Source organism: Varroa jacobsoni, unplaced genomic scaffold (assembly GCF_002532875.2).
Source record: "Varroa jacobsoni isolate VJ856 unplaced genomic scaffold, vjacob_1.0 scaffold_485, whole genome shotgun sequence".
NCBI lineage: Eukaryota > Metazoa > Arthropoda > Arachnida > Mesostigmata > Varroidae > Varroa > Varroa jacobsoni.
The window spans coordinates 181,670-202,018 of NW_019213387.1; the positions used below are offsets into that span (position 1 = coordinate 181,670).

Here is a 20,349-nt window from a genome sequence, read left to right on the forward strand (position 1 = left end):
GATCACGGAATGGGGCCAATGCCATCACGCAATTCATAGGATCTTTGGTTACTCTTGACTTCTTTTGGATTGCCCGTTAGCGTCTTCTTCGCTAATTATTCAATTGGTATCCAAAAAGGGAAGTTGTAAGTATTTGAATGTTGAATTTGAGAATTTATAGAATCGGGATTCAGTTCAATATTACGAGGGCGAGAAATTGAAATAGCGATTGCTTAATGCCATTTCAGCTGCTCATTATTATACAGGAGGTAAACAAACAAAGTTATTAATATTTTCAGTAGACAAATCGAGTATACCCCTTTGGAGTTGTGCCACATTGTAATACCACGCGACTAACTTTAGGCGTATAGGTATTATTAAATGTTTTAATTGACACAAAACAAACATCGTAGATGAGAGTGAATATGACAGAGACAGGGTGTGCCAAAGTCCTTTACGGTTTGTCTACACAATAGGCGAACGGACTGGGTTGGTTTTGCTACATGCTGAGTGTTTCCAGCTTATGTGGGGAATACAATGGCAATCGAATGACTTGTCAAGCCGCTGACATAACAACAAACGAGTACCAACATTTTCAGTGACAAGTTGAGCCCTGTCGCGACCGTTGCACGAGAATTGTCTATGTGCTCCTGGATCGTTCCTTGTTTATTCAAGTAGACTCCACATAAGCCCAAAGCAAGTAATTGAGGCGCGTTAGGTTACAGAAACGCGGCGATAGTTTTTAAAAATATATTGACCGGCAGAGAGGGTGTCAAGCAGAATAAAATTCCTCCGTGAGCTATATGGCTATCAATTGTGTATTGCTGGAATTCATGTATCCATTGCGAACTACAGATTTTCGCAATCTGTTCATCAGTCGCATAATTTACACTTAGAATTTTTTCGCCCATCTAATAAACCCTTATCACGGATTCTACAAAAAATTCCTTATGTTGATTTCTCGTCGTGTCCTGTAAAATAAAAAGGGTAAAATGCTGAATCGTATACTCAGCAACGAACTCGGCCATGATCTTATGAACGGTAAGTGTTGTCATTGGAAGTTACCGCAACAATGAATACTCGATATAATTTTTTTGCTAGTAACATCAGGGCAACTTTATTCTTATCCATCACTGTCTTGTTAGATTCTTTTTTCTCCTTCGGTTCTTCACGTATACACTATCTGCGGCATAAACCATCACCCGGAGGCAACTGCCGCCATAAAACATTGTTTGCTGAAACACTCACTACCCACCAAATCGTTCCTCTCATCGCTCGTACATCTTCACGATTTATGGTAATCATCATCATCTCCATTCCCTTTTCATCATCTCGTTCATCTCCTTACATGCTTATTATTGTTATTAATAATAATATTATTCTTGTCGTCTTTATTATTATTATTATTATTGTCAGCTTCAGCTTCACTATAATCATCATAAAATAGAATGAAAATTATCACTTTTTTCTTATTATTATCTTATAAACTCTTAAAATCTTCTCTATAGGTTTACTCATATATGTTGTCTCTTGCTATTTTTCCGTCTTCGTGGCACCACTGTCACGTTTTTATATAATATACGTGATAAATCGGAGCATAGAGCAGCGAACCACATGATATCAACACCTGTGGAATCTATCTCATTGTTGCAAAGAAAAAATAACCGAGTGATGACAATGCCACATCCTAATCGGAACAGATTCGAAGAGATATTGCTTCATGAAAAAAATAGAAAAACTGGCGTACATAATAGCACGAAATATCAGAGAGGTGCTGTGGGCTGCGAATTGACAATGATGGTAGAGACCAAAACGAAAGTGCGTACGTCATGACCACCCTACCGCTCATCCGCTAGAAAGCCCAACGGTTTGGCCGCAGTTACGAAAACAAGCAATAATATTTTCAAAAAAATAAATGGGCGCAAGGAAAAGTCCATCATAACGATACACTAAACATAACGATAGGGCTGTGTTTGTTTCTGTTTTTAGTGATTACACGAATAAAATAACTAATCAGTCTTACATTAAACAAGGAACAACAGAGCTATAATATTGTTGTTCGAAAAGAAATAGCTATCATCAAAGTGACAGTAATAAAAAATAGTTTCCTAATAATTATCCCTTGGTGATTATAATAGGAGGATCACTTTCTATAATATATGCATGTGAGTGGGATCCAATGGCGGCTCGTAATGAAAACATGGCGGAAACTAACGATAAACAAGATGTAGCAGTATATCTAGAGAGAGATATACTTGGATGCATCATTAATAATAATGAAAACGTTGACAACAACAATACGTACGCCCGCATAATACGTGACTACTGTTCCATAAGAGCAGAAATTGATGAATAGATGGTAATCAAATACAGATTCGAAAACAGCCCTTAACTCCGCTAAATCATATGATGATAGCTGGTTTCGTCAGTATGCCAAACTGATAACATCGCGATGCACGTACTGGCCATTCAGACTCTATAATAGATCTAAAGAACAACTCCAAAGATGTTCCCTAACTGAACAAGTGTCTGCCTCCCCCTTGCCATGCCCTTCTCATCCAACTCCGCGCGCCCTAACGCGGTTGTTTTTGTATAGGCTAAGGTACGTTGCATGAATGAGCAGCCGCCAGAGGGCGCAAACCGGCTTCGACTCTCTTCCTCGAACATCGCCCTAAATCAACTTAAGTCCTTCTGTTGTGGTCTTCACACTGATCCTTTTAGCAGCTTCTCATCGGTTCGTCTCCTTTAATTTCCCTTTGCATCTTTTGTAGTGGGCGATGATTATGGGTACGGTAATATTTAATACATTCATTTGTTTATTAGTAAGTAGAATTCGCCTTGAAAAGTGCTTAACTTTTTCTTGTAAACTTTTTACCCAAGAAGCTAGCCTTATACACTTTATTGTAGCTAAAGCTGGGCGCTTGTTCCTACCATTGTTTCTTTTTTCCTTCACTGTTCCAGTCAAAGAGGGCGTGACCGAGATGGCATTCTTCGGGGAGTTGAGGCCGCGGTCGATATTTACAGCCGACGTATTCATGGCATGCCTAGGGAGCTGCCAACGCTACTAAGCTGGTCGGATGAGTGAAGTCTATCTGTTTGTCAATGCCTTATTAACAGAGACAGATTTTGCAGTCTGTTGGTTTTCCATCCCTTCCTTCCATTCATTCTATTAACTTCCATATTATTATTGTTATTATTAGTTTTGCTGTTGTCGTATCTTGATGGATCGTCGTACATATAAAACTTTGAAAACATGCGGTCGTCGACCGCGTTCCGGCTGTTTATTTGCAATATAAATTAAACTCAGCGGCGAATGATGGTTGTAGAAAAAGAATTATACTACCTTTTTCTTTATCGCCAGCATTATTATGGTGATGTTTTTGCTCATCACACTTGACCATCTTCTTTTTCTTGGCGTATTTTACTTCGTTTGTGTTATCTCATACCCCTTATATCCCCACCAGTGACATTCTGCTCAAATATGGATATATTTGAGCGCGGACAATATCACCACATATGGATCGTTTCGCCCCTTGTGTCCCAGTTTTCTGTTGCGCAATTTATTTAACCTTCCGTTTTTTTCAGTGCCCGCACGCCGCTTTACTGTAGCTTTACCACTGCATCCTAAAAGCTATCTTGTAGCATCAGTAGCAGTGAACGAAGCATTGCTCTCTCCGTCCGTCTTTAAATACGTCTACAATCAAATACGGCTCCTGCTATTTGATATTTCCTTAATACCTCAGATTCAAATGAAGTCTAAAGTCATCGTCCGCTGCTTTTTCTGCCGTCAAGCTGTTCCGCGAGCGACCTTCAAGAGAACAAACGCTATAGAAATCACCGACCATAAGTTGTTGCTTTCCACCTGCTTCCGCTGCTGTGTGTACTGTTGCTACTTGTCGTACTATTCCTTATTGATGGTAGCAAAGGTTGCAATAGAATTGTAGTTTTGTTCCAGTAGTTCGTTTCTGCGTGCTGTTGTTATTATATTTATCGCCGATATTACTGTTGTTGTTATTCATACCGTTGGCTGTTGTTTCTATGTGCTGAGTAAATACGGTTGTCGGTGTTCGATGTGTATCGCTTCTCTATCGTTTGTCTCTATTCCCCTTCGCGGACGCTTTCGTCTCGCCAGCTCGCTCGCCTTCGCCTCTGCCTAGCTGTCCGTCTGCCTGTTTGTCTGTCTATACTTAAACATATTATTATATTTTATTATTATTTCCACCCATGAATAGGGCTACAACCAGCTAGAAGAGCAGGCAATGCATTTTCATTGTGTTCCTTACGTTACCCCAACTACCACTACTGGTTACAACATTTCCTGCTGTTTGAAGTGCCCGGTTCACGGCGGTCGCCATTCGACGGGATGGTGATCTTGTCATTTTCGCTTTTCAACTGCGACGCTGCGTCCGTGTCGCTGTCGTTAGCCATCTGCTTTCGGGACACGATGTGGTAGATATCTGTAGCGCCCACCGTACACCAGAAAGACAGAAGAGACAAAACAAAAAAATCCTCATAGATTCAACATAGAGAAAAACATTTTACCCAAAGAACGTGATATATTGTGTCTGCCTCTATTGTACTTCAGGCCGTTTCCATTGAAAACAAATGGTGAGAAGCAGTGACACCCGCAATATCTCGAGTTCTAAACAACTTCAGGTAAAAACGTTTAGTTTAAAACGTTTGTACATGTTCTCTGTGACGCTTCGACTATTGATGACTGAATCGTCGGCACAAAGAATCGCTGCTGCCCTGTAGAACTGTAAAGTACCAAGCTATGATAATAAGGATCCAAACTGAAGTAGTCTATATTTAAATACTAAAGGATTATTGCATTGCCTAAAAGGGCAATGAATGTACTGGCTTTTTTATGGTTTCACGATAACGCTGCTATTCTTTTGATTTACATCTCTGGTTTCTATCTACTTTGCAGAATTCTGGAAAAGCTTCAGCAACCAGAAGTCTCAATAAAACATCGCGCGAAGTTTGATTAAGCTGCTGTAGAAGTGCTCAATCATTGGATTTTTTCGTTATGGATAAAAAGCTCATAAATCTGACGTATCCTTTGTATCACCGAAAAACGAAAACCAAACAAAAGCGTGTCCTTTGTTCTAGAAAAAAATGTACTTATACACATGATTCTTCAATTTTTAAAACAAATATTTCATTGACCCCGCGAAAAAAATACTATATTTGGAAAATTCATAGCCGTAATATATACGGAAGCTTCTCAAATGTATAAATACTATTATGGACCAGACAGCGAATTGTAATATATCAGAAGTATAAACTAACTCGACAAGTACGTACCAGTTAGAATTTGCTGGAAGGCAGTTTCTACGTTAGTGCTGTCGAGAGCAGACGTCTCAATAAACGAAAGGTTGTTTCGCTCTGCGAATGCCTTCGCTTCGTCCGTCGGTACAGCCCTATTGTTTTACGTGCAACCAAAACAAACATTTCGAAATAAGTTGGCAAGGTAGAAAATATTACCACTGTTAAAACCTGCCGCCGCGTAAGCAATAACTAACGTCGATACAGATTTGACTAGTTAATATGTTTCTTTTCTGTCTGAAAGGGTTTCTCCGACATATTGAAAAAGCCTTTTGACGAGTTTCTTTACAAAGACTTCATTTTCATACCGTTCTGCTTGGCTGTCAACAAACGGAAAACAGTAAGACATTCCGATACGGCATAGTGTAACTCAAATGAGCATAGTAAATCGTATCCGGCCAATCAATGTATTATAAAACGCAATGTACACACCTGAGGTGCCTGAGGTCATTCTTATTGCCAACAAGCATGATAACGATGTGATGGTCTGCATGGTCGCGGAGTTCTTTGAGCCATCGTTCGACATTTTCGTACGTGGTATGCTTCGCAATATCGTAAACAAGTAGTGCTCCAACTGCTCCGCGATAGTAAGCTGATGTGATAGCCCGATACCGTTCTTGACCTGCAGTATCCCAAATCTGTGCCTTGACGGTTTTTCCTTCTACCTGAATTGACCGCGTTGCAAATTCGACGCCAATGGTCGACTTCGATTCCAGATTGAACTCATTACGTGTGAAACGCGATAGCAAGTTACTTTTGCCAACGCCCGAATCACCAATAAGGACAACTGCAAAATCGAACAGAAAATAACGACAGCAAAACACACTGAAGGATTATATCATCTACAACACTTTATATGGAAGTCCCACATCAAAATGTCAGTAGCCTAAAAACGGTAAGCGGTGCGGCCATTGGCGTCAACGAAGTCATATCATTGAAGGGTACTGAAAATCAGGGACAATGAAACAGGACCGGGAAGAGCAAGATATCAGCTCTAAAATCAGAGGGCATTTTTAATTTTAAAAGAAAATGTCATCTATTCAGATCTGTAGCTTCACGACGCTACCTTGAGATTAGGCCAAATCGATAAAAAGACCCTAACAGCTTCGTTCCACTTGTACATTATAAAAAAGTTTGAAGGCACCTTTGATAAACGTGGATTCATTATACATTAACGTAGGTAGCAAATAGGTTTTCTAAACAATTGCTAACTTTAATAGTTTAAACGACAGACCCAGAGGTTGTGTCAGATATATATGTGCCCTGAGGTGAGGTTAGAACTTGGGTCATCGTGGCCTTCAAGCCCTAATGCTGGCAAACCTGTCGTATAACTTGTCCCCTTACACTCCCAATTAAATCAAATTACGACCTGTTAATTCAGGCATTTATTTATTCTGGACAGCAGACGACTTTTATAAGCGATACATGTCATATCAGATCAGACTAATCCATCAAACCGAAGTCCACATTGTGAAAGGCTTAAAACGAAACACAATCCGGTCCTACCAGCCCCCCTACGCAAGCCATCTTATGCGCTATGATATGAAACGAGAAGACATCATAATTTTTGCATTCTTTTGTTATATCCGTAAGGCTTATGGATATTTTGTTTTTGTAGCGATGTATCAGCATCTACTAACGTCGCAAATTCAGAAGACAACAAGATTCCTTGTCCGCTAAACAAAACCACCGCGTAGAAATATCAAAAAACAGATTTTGGACCAGTTAAGATTTTGGAATCCGACTCAGTTACTGCTGTTAATCCACTTACCCTTAAAGAGGTAATCGTACTCGTCTTCCGTTCGTGCCATATTATCACTCGTGAATTTACTTCTGTGTAGTCGTTTGTGTATGACCTGATATAACGTCGACTACCTGTAATTTATAAACAAGCACAATAAAGTTAACTCTCAATTACTGCTTATCTTTGCGCTCGATACTAAAGCTGCTTAACTATCGGCGCATTCTTATTGGAACTTAACTAAAACTTATGAAATTTCCTAAGCTTACATTGAACCAATATACTTGAGATAAAATAGTAAAGGATGTGTAATTATTAAAAGCTTTTAAGTCAAAGCTTTAACTTATATACAGTAGTAATCGAGGTTGGAAATAATTTGGGCTTTGCAGGGAAATTAGCTCGACGCTGGACGCTCAGTCTATCTGCATATATCTAATGCCCTACTCTTTTCAGGTTGTTTTGCAAGTTCGCCCAGCTAAAATCGAAAATATACATAACAAATAAAACTACACAAGACACCTTGATGTAGGACACTGTAGTTGAAAATTACCGATCAAGACATTTCGACACAGATATTATCCTCGACTTACATTAATGTATTACTCATGCTAAGATTTGAGTTTCCAGTAAAGAGCTAACACTCAAACCATTAAGCCAATTTAGATTCGTCAGAATATGATGGCATTTTGCCTCCAATCCATAGATAGCTTCAACACAGGTTACAATGTGAGTGTAAGCCTTTATACCTAATAGAAATGTTTTGTATAAATCACTTGAACAAGGTTGCTAAAGCTGGGCACTATGGACAATGTGCTAGGTCGGAGAATAGAATTATCCTAGCTAGTTTCTAGTCTACGTTTTTTTGTTGCTGTAAATACGTTACAAATCTCTCTAAAAAATAATTTCTTTATGTGATAATATCCAGGAACGAAAAATCTATTTGAAGATTCCAATCAAAAATATAGTTACTGCGACCTCTAGAGAATTTACAGGTATCAGATATATCTCGTAATTCATCTTAATTCTTGTGGGTGTTCTATAACATCACAACTTTTTTCAACTATTTCAGGCGTAATTGCATGACGCTTGCATAGTCATGCAGGAATGTGCCTGCAAAGTACTGGCCCTCTAAAGACCGTCTTCGAAGAGTGTGTGGGGCCGAATCGCCTAGTCACCAGAATAAGCCGTTGCCGGGTAGCGGAACTAGCCCAAGAGGGCCTCGGAGCTTGGCTTGAAAACGACGGCTATAAGGCCCAGCCGGCACCATTAAGGCCAGATGGATAAGGCGTAGAAAGCGTGGGAAACAGGAGAACCACCCTGACGATTCGAACAGGCTACGAAGGAGGTTGGCAGGGGGTTAAACTGAAGAAAGCTCCAAAGCTGAATGCAACAGATAGGCGAGAATAAGCTCCGTTTAAGTGGGACTTCCGCTATAGCAGAAAGTCAGGGTGTCTTACTGCTAGGCGTCGATCATAAGCATTGACACCAAATTTGTACTTCGTAAAGTTCTTAACCACATAAGCACTAAGCTAATTTAGCGCGATGCACCCGAGTAAAAACGACTGAACTAGACCTTATCGCGCTAAAAAATTTTGTAGATCCATTTCCATGAGATTCCTTTATTTAAGAAGTTCGCTAGTGCATTCCTTGATGGTCTGTTGATCGAGGCCCAAGGGCGTGTATACCCATAGGGGGGTACCCTTTCAGATCTCTTTCCGTATGTTATGTATTGGTGTTTATTAATCAACTTACATAGGAGCTTCACTGTACTAATTTAATTACAGTGTTTTATTCCATTTAACGTAGTAAACAGTCGGAGCCAAGAGCGTCTAATAAGAAAAAGGCAAGTCCTCGATAACTGCTAAAGCGATCCCCACGGTCTATCTGACATCCACTTCTTAATATAAAATCAGTTTGAGGCAGCACACTCGCTAATATATGTGTGGTGCTACTCTCGATGCGTTGATTATTTATCTATCAGTCCCTAAGGGCACACACAAATCAAAGCTATAATCAATAACCATCGAGTTGCTTCAATCTGCTCCTGCGCAAGTTCCGAGAGTTAATTTTATGACTCAAAGCCGCAAAGAAGAAAATGTTGATGATCCTCGTGCGCCCACACTGATGATGGTGGAGATAGTGGTCGTAACGGTAGGTAAACGGTAACTGTGCGGGCGAGCAATCGTTACGCCATGACAAGAAGTCCCCACTGACTTCACCCAATGGATCTCAATGAGAAGGTCCTGGCCTTCAGCTTTTAGCCATCATCTCTAAACCACGTTCGTCTTTACTGTCAATACGTTAACAAGATCTTCGTGTCTTGCTCATAGCACGCGATGTGGAATTCCACCATATATAAGGAAATGGCATTCTCTGTTCGGTATACATAAAGTGGGAAACAGTAATAACGTTTTATCCTCAAAATTATCACGAATTTCACAAAAACGTAGTTCCAGCTTTGTGCTTTTCCTATATAGCAATAAGAACTGGTCATTCGAATGTATATATAACCTAACGAGCTAGTTAAACTAAATTCGGTGTGACCAATCCACTATAGTTAATTATTCCATGTATACATTGAATACTAACGTCATCAAACAAGTTCAAGTTCTCGGTTTCAATTCACAAGTAGATACAACTGCTAAAATGCTCCTAAAATAAAATATAGAAATTATACTTGGGATTCGAGTTATCTAAAATATAAAATATATCTATCGTAGACATTTGAACCACCTACGCTTCTGATTGGATTGAGTATGAGCACTCGTATCGTAGTATGCTTTCGCGTTTTTGCGCAAAACGTAGAACCAAACTAAGCTGCAGACTATTATTATTAACGAATATAATTTATCGTTAAATACGACAACGGTCTTTCGAGGTCAAAAAGAAACTTACAGATCAACATTAAACAGTAGATGTATGAAAGCATTAATACATGTACACCTCATTTCAATGGTATAATTTATTTTCGCATTCAATGTCGCTGCTTCTGCATTAATTCGACTGGTCGCAATCATAGCAAGCACAACAGCTGCAACCTGTAATTTCTCAATTAGTAATCCTTAACAATTTAAGAAAAAACAATTGCTCTTGTGGGTAGCAGAACATAATGCTGTACAGCCAGCAATCGAACACGTGAGGGCAACTAGGCTCTGTAAGATTTCTACGCGTTTAATTTGCCAGACCTCGCACATGAATAACCCTTTCCTAGCTGACGATAATAAGAAATGGAAAGCTGCCCAAAACGATGTAGCTGCATAGAATGGCAATCACATCGTCTTCAATAATCGCTATTCCATAATCAGAAATACTCATTACATTCTACGGAAAAACTTAATACACAGTACAGTCTAGAGCTGCATACACAACGCCTTCAAATTTTATGCCAGCTAAACGGCACGTAGCGGCTCAGTAGGGAAAAGATGAAAGAAAAAGCTCTTAAAGCCTTGATGTTCTAATTGCGCAAAAGTTTTTTTTTTTCTTTTTTTTATTTTTCTCTACTCTACACAAGACGGAGAAATCACAGAGAAGAATACCTGCTTTTGATAGAAACGGTACCGACGAGAAACGGACGTTACTTTGGAAGGAATAGCTTAAAGCAAAAAACATGCTTGAAAGCATATATAACGGGTGACAACTTTGACAACAAAAATAAATCTGCACACAATAACGTATTTCGATAGGCGTACCAAAATGTTCCTGAACAATATGTAAGTAAATATGTACAGAGCATCAAACCAGGCATGCTAGAAAAAAAGATATCATATACGTTTCGTCAACCAGCTATCTTTCTAGATTGAGTTTAGCAGCCCGCCACTATTAGCGCTAAAATTTAAGCGCTGAAGCAAAATAAAAAAAATTAAGTTAGCTATAAAATTAACTATGAGCCTCGCTGTTCCACTAGATTGATTTTATAAAATTATAACCTTTACTAATGACACACGTTGGAAAAAATGTTTATTTCGAGTTACTTTAAACACTGTGAATCACGAGAAAAGCCATAGAGTACTTGTCGGATGTGAGTCATTTTCAGGGTTCATAACAGTAACTTATATTTTACTCAAAGCGATAAATTATTACAGTGGTAAAAAATGTAATTGTTTTACTTAAAAAACAAAATGAAGAATTCACAACGCGGATATGCATACTGAATTTGAGTAAGCGAGCGAGGTAATTGAGTGGCAAAATGCATCATTACCATGCAACGCTGGTGGTGTCGTAGATTAACATTGCAAAAGCTCTTATCACTAATAAATGGATCAAGGCTTATATTTGGCCCAGGACGGCTTAAGATACGCTAAAATTTACGCTAAGATTTCCGATACGCTAAAATCTCGGATACAATCTGTCCTCAATAGTATGAAAATAATAGCGATGACTTGTAAAAGACATGAAACCGGTAACGAGGATCGACTGTACGAGTTTGTCAAAAATTGATTAAACTAGGTGTTGGTGCCGTTGAAGTGAAGCGAGGAAGGACAACTAACTTTAGAAAGCAACTTTCGCTTAAGTCCCTAGACGATAGAGCCGACTCTGCACTTAAACAGCTTCACCAGTATGTTAGACGATTCATATTAGACAAAAACATATCGCATTTAGTGGGCTAGTCAAATCACATACATATACATGCATAGAGATTTTATTTATAAACCAACAGCGCAACGGATGTAAACCGAATCGCATTAATCACCTACACGCAAACGATCGTCTATGCCAGACGCGTGCCAGTTTTGCGGAGAAAATCACTACCACTAAGATCATCTTCAATAACCTAATACCACCACTCGACGCGACGTCATCAGGCACAACCTCGAGGTCCATCAAGATTTCTATTAAAAGCCGCTAGTGTATTGGCCCTTTGCTAGGCAACGGGTAGGACCACGATATCTAAATCGAGACAAAAATGATACGAACGCACACGGTGGTTTTTTTCTAACGTAGGTCCAAACATAAAATAATACCAGGCGGTATACAAGACAATTTGGGAAGAATTGGGTCCTCCATCGAGCTCCGTTTTTCCTAAAAATCGCTCGTATGCAAACGCTTCATTGCAACCGTCTCCTTTATTTCAAGATTTTGCCAAAAGAAAAGCGCGGAATATCGTTCCATGTGTTCTTTTTATATGCTATGCAAGAAATTTACGAAAGGCCTTGAGCTAGTAACATAGATGCATCAACAATATCCAGGCAGGTAAGGCTGACGCAGGATGTTCGCAAGACGCCTGGGGACAAGCATTTAGGCAATAGTTATAGAACAGGATTGCATGATTTCACGGTCTCGAAAACCGCTGCCGGCACTCAACGATGTGCACGCGAAAATAGGCGGTGAACGACAGCTCTCTTAGATAAGAGTATATATATATATATAGATCGTGAACTTTATTCTCTTATAATCAAAATAACGACGCCATTGCTATGACACGGTCAGTACATTGACCGTTGAAATATTCATGGGCAAACAATACGAAACGTCCAATGCTTACGAAAATCGAATCGTGACAGAGGATGGTCAGACGGTGTAGAGATAAACTGTAGAAGTAACAGTTATAGGACAAATATTTTAAATAGTGTGTATATATGTCTCCGCTTATTACCATAAACACTCGCGTTACTAACCAGTACTGAATCACCTTACATTGTGGTTAGGTGTTTTTAGAAATCAGCGGGTTACGCAGAGTACTACTGCTAAACGAGTACTATCAATTTACGTATCATCATGCGATTTATTACACCGTACGTAAAGGTATATAACTACAGTTATGCAGAATATATATCTGGAACTGGCATTCACAGGCCGGCACATATGGCAACAAACGATTGACTGCGACGATAGACATCTCTGGCAAGTGCAAGAATCAAAGCCAATCGAAACTGGCACATCTTTTTACTTGGGTACATCTTAATATGTTAAGTTAACTTTTTCTATATAATTTGAAGTATCTAACGATAATTTTTATAGTGCGTCATGGGGGTGTGATTTAATAAAGAAACCTATTCGCTTGAAATTCGTTGGCAGCATTTAAACTTCCCATAACTAGGTGAAATTCTCTAAAATCGATTTCTTTAATAGCAGAATCAACGAAAAGCCACAAGAAAGAGAATAGAGAAGAATAGATGAACTATTCTCTAACACATGAATAATGAATGGCAGACCAATCGGATAAATCAATTTAGTTTGTAAATGTAAAACCGGTCGTCATTGGAAATCAGAGCTTTCGATAAGTGACGTATTTCTCAGGATTGTCAATTGTATGCTCCCTTGCCGTGCATTTAGGGAAAGGCCGCACAGTCATGAATTTCGTTGGCCGATAGCATAACAGGTAAAATGGCGTCCGTAGCAGAATCAATGCTCTAAATATATTTGTCTGGGTGTCAGCCAGATTAAGCCTCCTAAGGAGTAGTAACGACTGTTATTAGTAATAACACCGAGAGAGTACCCATAGTTTGGCTATGTAGAGCGACAAACGACCCATAAAAGCGATCTGGGCAGGAGAGAGGTGCAAATGGATAATCGTTATTATGATAATCCGTTACGCATTACGTACGATTCGATTATACCACCTGTACACACCTCAACATCGCATTACTAGCAGACAGCAAAGACGCACCTCGTCAACTCTAGCCACTAGCTCTCAACAACGCAAGCAATCTAGTGGTCTCAAATGAGCAAATAATTTTGATTATGCTGATGATAAATGAAAGTAGACATAGCTTAGATACTCTTAACATAATCTAGAACCTGAGCGTGAATAGACTAGTGTTTTAATAATAATAATAATAATAATAATGTGGACTCTTTGATTTTTGCGCACCCCTCTTTGAGGCTCTAGTACAGCGTAAAATAGGAAAATAGAAAAAAAAAGAGGAAATGGCATATAACAACTATTGGAGGTGTTTTAGATCTCATAAACTGTCAACTGGTTAATCTAGTTAACCCACATCAATATTTAGCAACCACGTGTTAACACTATATAAACTCTTTTCAAATCCTTTGGTGTGTAAAAATAAGACAGCGGTAAAAAATCGATTGATAAGGTCGGTTAGTAAGCACCACACGAAATCCAGTCGGACCTCATGTGTAGATTCTACCATACGTCAGAGTCAGCCGTTTGGGGTGCACAACGATAAATAGTCTGCGCCTAACCGCGTAACAGTCAATTACGCCGATAGGACCGCTACTTGGCAGTACCCTCTTAGTGAATGTATGTGTACTACTGAATGAGAGCTGCCAGTCATAGTGGGTGGATCATCTAAGAGTTAAAAAAATTACGGGACGCTCAGGAGATCCAATCAAAGTGCAACAATACAATAACTTTTCAAGCTAAATGGGAAAGGCGATGGTAAACAATGTTCATCAAGTATTACATGGCCTGCAGGTTGTACTGTCTTGGATAACATCGGCTAAAATTCCGGACTAGTCCAAACACGTTAGATAGACGTGTAAAGGATATCCAATCCAGCGGTCCAGAATACTTCTACGACAATACAGGCTTCAATGGCCATGGACTGTATTGCATTTTTCAGCAGAAAAAAGATTAGGGAAAAGGAAAAGAAGGAGTGGAGAAAACTGAAGTGTTTTTTACGGAAAAAATATTATGGTTTTATTTATGGACGAATATTTTGTTCTATGCAAAGGGTTGAATCTTCTTTTTTAAATCAAAACTAACTTATTTTTGACTTATTTATAATGCTGGTTAGCGTTTATCAAGCCTCAGTTTAAATATTCTCTTTTAAGTAAGAAAGTACATAAATTTCTAAGAAGAAGAAGGATAAAGCGAATACGACACTGTCACATGTTTTTTTTCTATGAAGTTCGAATTTGCGATATTCAGAACTTGTGCATTTATAGACACTAGTTTGGTTGGTAACGGAAAAAAGTTTTCAGTCGAAATTATTAGTTCAATTTAATTAGTTAACTAAACTTGATGATTTAATCAATTTAAGAATAGCCTATGAAATACAAACGACCTTGAATATTTAAGAGAAAGTCACTCAATTCTTTGAAAACGTCGGAATTTCTCTCTGCTAAGTGGGATACGACTGTAACCACTGCAGAATGTAAACGTAATAAGTCTATCGAATGAACAAAACAAAAAGTAATCGCTTGCTAGCAACAAATCATTTGGCTCAAGGAGAACTGACATCTAGTAAAACATCGGTGACAATAAAGTAAGTTCTGATTCTATCGAACCAATGTCGACTGCAATGCCGATTAGAGCATCCACAGATCGTAACCGAACGGCGAAGAGCCGAAGAGGAGACATAAACACGAACGATTTTTTGTTTATTGTATAGTAATAGCTATGTCAGTAATAATGACCTTTCAGCTTGTGGGTTGGTTATTGTAAGCGACTAGCAATGAGAAGTGACACACTGTCGACGGCAATCCTTAGTAGGAAGCTTTGTTTTACATATTTACTTAGTGAATATTTGTTTTAGTGATATGTCTTTGATCTTTGTGCGGTTTCGCGATCCCCAACAAGTATCTGTAATTACACCGTTAAATTCGTAGTTTTAACAAGAATAGATTCATATATTGGCTAATACATTATTCAAGCACAGGTTACCTTTTCAGCGTTGATATTACAATTATCGTTCTATTTATTCTTTGTTGCTACATCTCATTTAGAGAAGCTGTTGCAAGACAACGATAAGTTCTACGGTTCCCATGTACTCATCATTGTGAACTACTATGCTAAACTACGCATCCCTCTGAGCTCGTACAATCGGTTTGAGTTCTTTGAAAATGTCTATTGGCTAAACATGCTGACACAATAACCTTTGTATCGAAGTGACGGAACCGTCTGAGGCCAAAACTCTAACATAAGCAGAAATCGGCTCGATGAACTCGTTTCATCGTTGATAACAAAAGTAACAAATCCAAGTTATAGATCGAAAATTGGCCAGTAAAAAAAGCTTGGTAGACAGTGAAACGAGGACTTCTTGAGCGAAATTAATGTGTATATGAATCTCGTGTCTACCAACTGCTAAACTTTCATTGATTTCTCCAATTCAACTTGGGCAATGACCGAGAGTTTCTCATCTATTCGATTTCTATTACCACGTTACTATATATTACAGCCACTGAATATTTTCAAGCAAATACTGTCTATTTACGTGTGCGAAATGGCAGCAGGGATCATTTCTATCAATTCAATGATCGATATAATTTAGAAAAATCCTGGAAAGCGAATAATTTATTTGACGCTATAGTAAAAATTTATTTTTGAAATGAAAAAAATTATTTGTTTCGTTAGAAAGGAGTAGGCCCTCCTTGTTGCCGCACTAATAACTCAGAGCGGTCCGCTCGGGCCCACCATGAATTATTTTAACTAAAATTACCAGCATTAATTATGAAGGATATAATGGATCTTCGTGAAAATAACAATCAATCTAAAAACAATTATCGTACGTATATCCAACCGCATGTTGAACATGTGAAATTTTACGTACGCACTGCAGCTCCGAGTGCCTAGCCTTTGACAGCGTTCCAAAATCGCCTGAAGTGAATTGGACGTGGCATTTTTAAATTTATTTCTCTTAGTTTTTATGGTACAGTATATCCTTTTCGGAACTCCGGAAAACCCCAAAGCAACCCGGGTGCCCTAACTACGAAGTTCTTCTAACATAATTATCTAGCGATATCACCAATTGTCTGTAATTGCCCCAATTATAAAATTATGTTCGAGTTCCATATGACCAGCGAATGATACGCATTAACCTACAAATAACCACCCAATACGGGGAACGTCTCTAAATATGGCGTCATCTGGTTGCCTCTAAATGTCAACAACGACAAGAGACGTCTATTTTACTTTGACTAGTTGGAGCTATTAAGTAGTAGCCCTGCGTCACAGCGCAACGGCGTCCCCTGGCTGTCTTCGCTTCGCGTGCACAATAATCATGGTGAAGATAATCCGACAGATTCCAGTACGGGACCACACAATCGAGCCACATCGTCATGGTATCAGCATAACAGCAACCTGTGGTTGACCAACGTTCGCGTATCTATCCGTTGGCTGCGAAAGACGGCGCTCCAAACCGCGGCGACTCCGTTATGTTTCCATTGCAGCTGGTCGCTTATTTCGTTAGTTCGGTGCAGTGTTTCGTTTTCACTGCACTGGTGGCGCTTCGGTGTATTTTGTTGCCGGCGAGTGAACGGGGCAAAGAAAAGCCAAACCAAGTCGTTCGGTGCCATAGAATGCTACAGCAGCGGCCTGTTTTGTGCCGTGTGATTGCTGGCACTCTAACCATTCTAATGTTAATACTATTGTTGCTGCTGCCGCTACTGCCATCGCCGCTGATGCCGGTAGTGGGTGTCAAACTTTGTGTCTACTGCGCCGGTGCTCTACGTGATCGACCCAACAAAGACGAGGTTACCAAACAGTCGGAAAGGAATAGTCTCGTCTAAGCTGGCTTCTAATGGGGCCTTTTTATGTTACTCGGTATATGGACGGACAGAGCAGTTCCTGCAACGGTGACGGTGCGGTCCAAGAGCGTACACGCACAAGCGTACAAAGAATCGATCAGTGGCGTACATGAGGCCAATAAAACAGCATTCTGCCATGTCATCTAAGATATTTAAAAATACGTCCGCTGCTATGCTTCAAAGAAGAAATTACCTTTGTAATAGCGGACGCTACCAATTTGCTAAACAGAGAATAAGGTTAATCATATTAAACCTTTCGACCTATTCAGTAGACTGTCACGGGACATTTTTTTGCAGCCATACACGCCTAATATTTCTAAGTTTTAAATCAAAGCCTTTTTATTTCAGTGCGAATCTGTGAGTTTGCATAATAATAAAACACTTTGAACCCGAATTATTGTCAACAACTACAGTCCTCCTAAGCCATGGAAATTGTTCCTAATTTTATGTACATATATTTGCCTGTCCTTTTAGAGGTAAGGTTCCTTTAAACTATGCAGCCATAATATAAGGCAGTCAAGCAGCCTGTCACAATTGTGGTAGATGTGGTGAAGTTAGCAGTAAGCACTAACGGCTGAATACAACAGGTCAATGAATGTTGTAAAACTAATACAGCTTTCTATTCGGCAAGGTCTGCATATAGACGCGGACACGCAGGTGTTCGAACCCGAAGATAGCATTTCGGTTCATTTCCAGAGGACGGTCAAGCTTGTTTAAGTAGCCTAAGGCTACAGCAGTGAACTATAGCTGTGATTTTATAGGGATAAAGCTAAAGTGCGTCATCCGAGATTTACATACATTCAACAGATTGCAGGCGTGTAACATGTCATTTCAGTTTAATAAGCGTTAGCGCTAAATCTTATTGTATGGATAAGCAGCAACTCCTAACAGTGAATTACCCGAACTGCGCATATTCGTAAAACAGCGCAGTTATTATTGCACAGAACTTTTTTTCGTATAGCTATCATTGTGTTCACAAAAGGAGATAGGCTGCACCATTATTGCTGAGCATATTCCAAAATCCTCAGTATCTAGCATCACCCAGACCTTGCAAATTATTGCACCCAGACCACCAAATTATTGCAATTTGTTACCGAGTATTGTTTATGACTGCGCTTGATAGAACAGGCTGCCTAACAAAAAGTGGAGTATAGGATGTTATAAAGGGTAAATAATAAGACTTTTCAGAAGGATTTTCGACAAGGTAACAATGCCATATTATTAACATGGTAGTGTATATGTGACCTTATTGCGGTAATTTAGAAACTGCAATCGATAATATTGAGGATGGAGGACTTCGCAAAAATTATTTGTCTAGGAAATTTCGATTCTCATCTTTATATTACGAACATACACCTTCGTCAGGTCATAATTATAAAGGCTAGTAACTATTTTGACCCACTTTTACTAAAGGGCTTCGTCGCACAGACTCACAGATACAAAAACACCTTATTTTACAATGTAATCTTGTTCCGTGACTTCAATGGTGTCATAAACAACCTCGAACTCGATAGATTAGCCGCACTCGATAGAGCTCTATCAGGCCTCACTCCCCATTTATGTGGAATCTGTTCCATCTTTCTATTAGGTACGGTAACAGCATGTGCGAACAGGCGCACGATAACATGACCGACTCGTCCTATCAAAAAAAGCAATGTTACCATCAACGGAAACAACCGTAAACTCTTTTAAGGGTATAGCCTTTAGCAGTAGAAGGGTTTTCCATCAATCGAATTACCAATATGACAGTATCTTTGCTGTTTGTTTATAGAGTCATCCTGCAATACCTGCGGCGCTTACGTTTACAGTGTTTGTCGTTCGCTGGCGATATCTCTACAGAGACCACGGAGGTACTCGGGAGCAGACAGACAGATAGACTGGGAAGAAGAGGCGTCAAGAGTGAAGTGTCAAAGGCGTCATTCGTAAACGAGAACGGCAATACTGTTCCAGTCACTGCAGGGAAAAACACACAGTTTTTTAGACTCACGCCTGACCCGTACATTTAAACTTGGTGGATTGCCGTGACATCGCCCCACTCAATAGTCACTGACTGGCTGGGGTTTCGTGCGCCCCGTAATAAAAACGAACATTTCTTCCAGTCCAACGGCATTTGATAGCACCACATCACAGCCCTTATACGACAGACATGTTGACACATCGCCGAAACAGCACACAGAACTAATCACAGTAGCAGATCCGGCTGAACCTTATTGATCCATCACATCGAAACAAAACTTGCATGTGTAATGCGTCTCGAGCATAAAGCTCTACTTCTGTTATTTTTCAACAAGTAACGACCGCTTGCCACCAACAGCGGTTATTTCAGTTAGTAGGTATATCTACTCGAGTAGTTGGTTAGTTTCTATTGGTGAAGAGAACGCACACGGAAAAAATGAAGCACTCGGCAAATTTTTGGGTCAAAATTGCAAGCGTCGCTGAAAATAGACTTCGGCTCATACTCACCTGTTATTGTCGACTTCGTCCCGCCGAACGCAGGGCACGGAAACACCACTAAAATCCACGAAAAATCAGGAAACTTTAAAAATCATGAGTCACAAACACGGCTCTGTTTACACCACCGTGCTAAAACATGGAACGAAGGCGGGTGTTCGGCCACACGGCAGGCGCGTTTGAAATCACCGCGGACGATTTGGGTTGGATGATACCACTGCTATTGCCGACTGACAACTTTCTATTAGCGGGCGGAGGCCGATTTATGGGGACTTCTTAATCTTTATAGTGCGACACAACTATTGATGATGACATACCCATCAGAGTGCAGAATGAATTCTCATTAGAGTTTGACAAGGCAGCTGGTGTCAAGAGAGAATAGACAAGCAGTCGGTATGAGAGATGGTGACGCAAACGGAAAA

General features: G+C 39.6%; 1 protein-coding gene across 2 annotated transcripts; it reads right to left on the minus strand.

Moving 5' to 3' along the window:
• Positions 1–1,065: 1,065 nt before the first annotated feature.
• LOC111260867 (ras-related protein Rab-11A) lies at positions 1,066–20,242 on the minus strand. 2 transcript variants are annotated; one of them, XM_022833921.2, is made up of 6 exons: positions 19,940–20,242; positions 19,277–19,429; positions 7,079–7,182; positions 5,740–6,094; positions 5,287–5,402; positions 1,066–4,436 (listed from the first exon to the last, which is right to left on the minus strand). In XM_022833921.2, exons 3-6 carry the CDS (start codon positions 7,116–7,118, stop codon positions 4,279–4,281), a joined length of 669 nt encoding a protein of 222 aa, XP_022689656.1. In that variant the 5' UTR covers positions 7,119–7,182; positions 19,277–19,429; positions 19,940–20,242; the 3' UTR covers positions 1,066–4,278. The 2 variants fall into 2 exon arrangements, with proteins under 2 accessions (XP_022689656.1, XP_022689654.1); XM_022833919.2 differs by lacking the exon at positions 19,277–19,429 and having other exon boundaries at positions 19,940–20,240.
• Between the last annotated feature and the right edge of the window lie 107 nt (positions 20,243–20,349).

Excerpts from the sequence above, each read along its gene's own strand:
- LOC111260867 (XM_022833921.2), bottom strand. The coding sequence starts at position 7,118 with ATGGCACGAACGGAAGACGAGTACGATTACCTCTTTAAGG. Across the intron at positions 6,095-7,078 it reads GTACGATTACCTCTTTAAGG|TTGTCCTTATTGGTGATTCG; the intron begins GTAAGTGGATTA and ends TCGATTTTGCAG. Across the intron at positions 4,437-5,286 it reads CTTCCAGCAAATTCTAACTG|ATATCTACCACATCGTGTCC; the intron begins GTACGTACTTGT and ends TGGGCGCTACAG.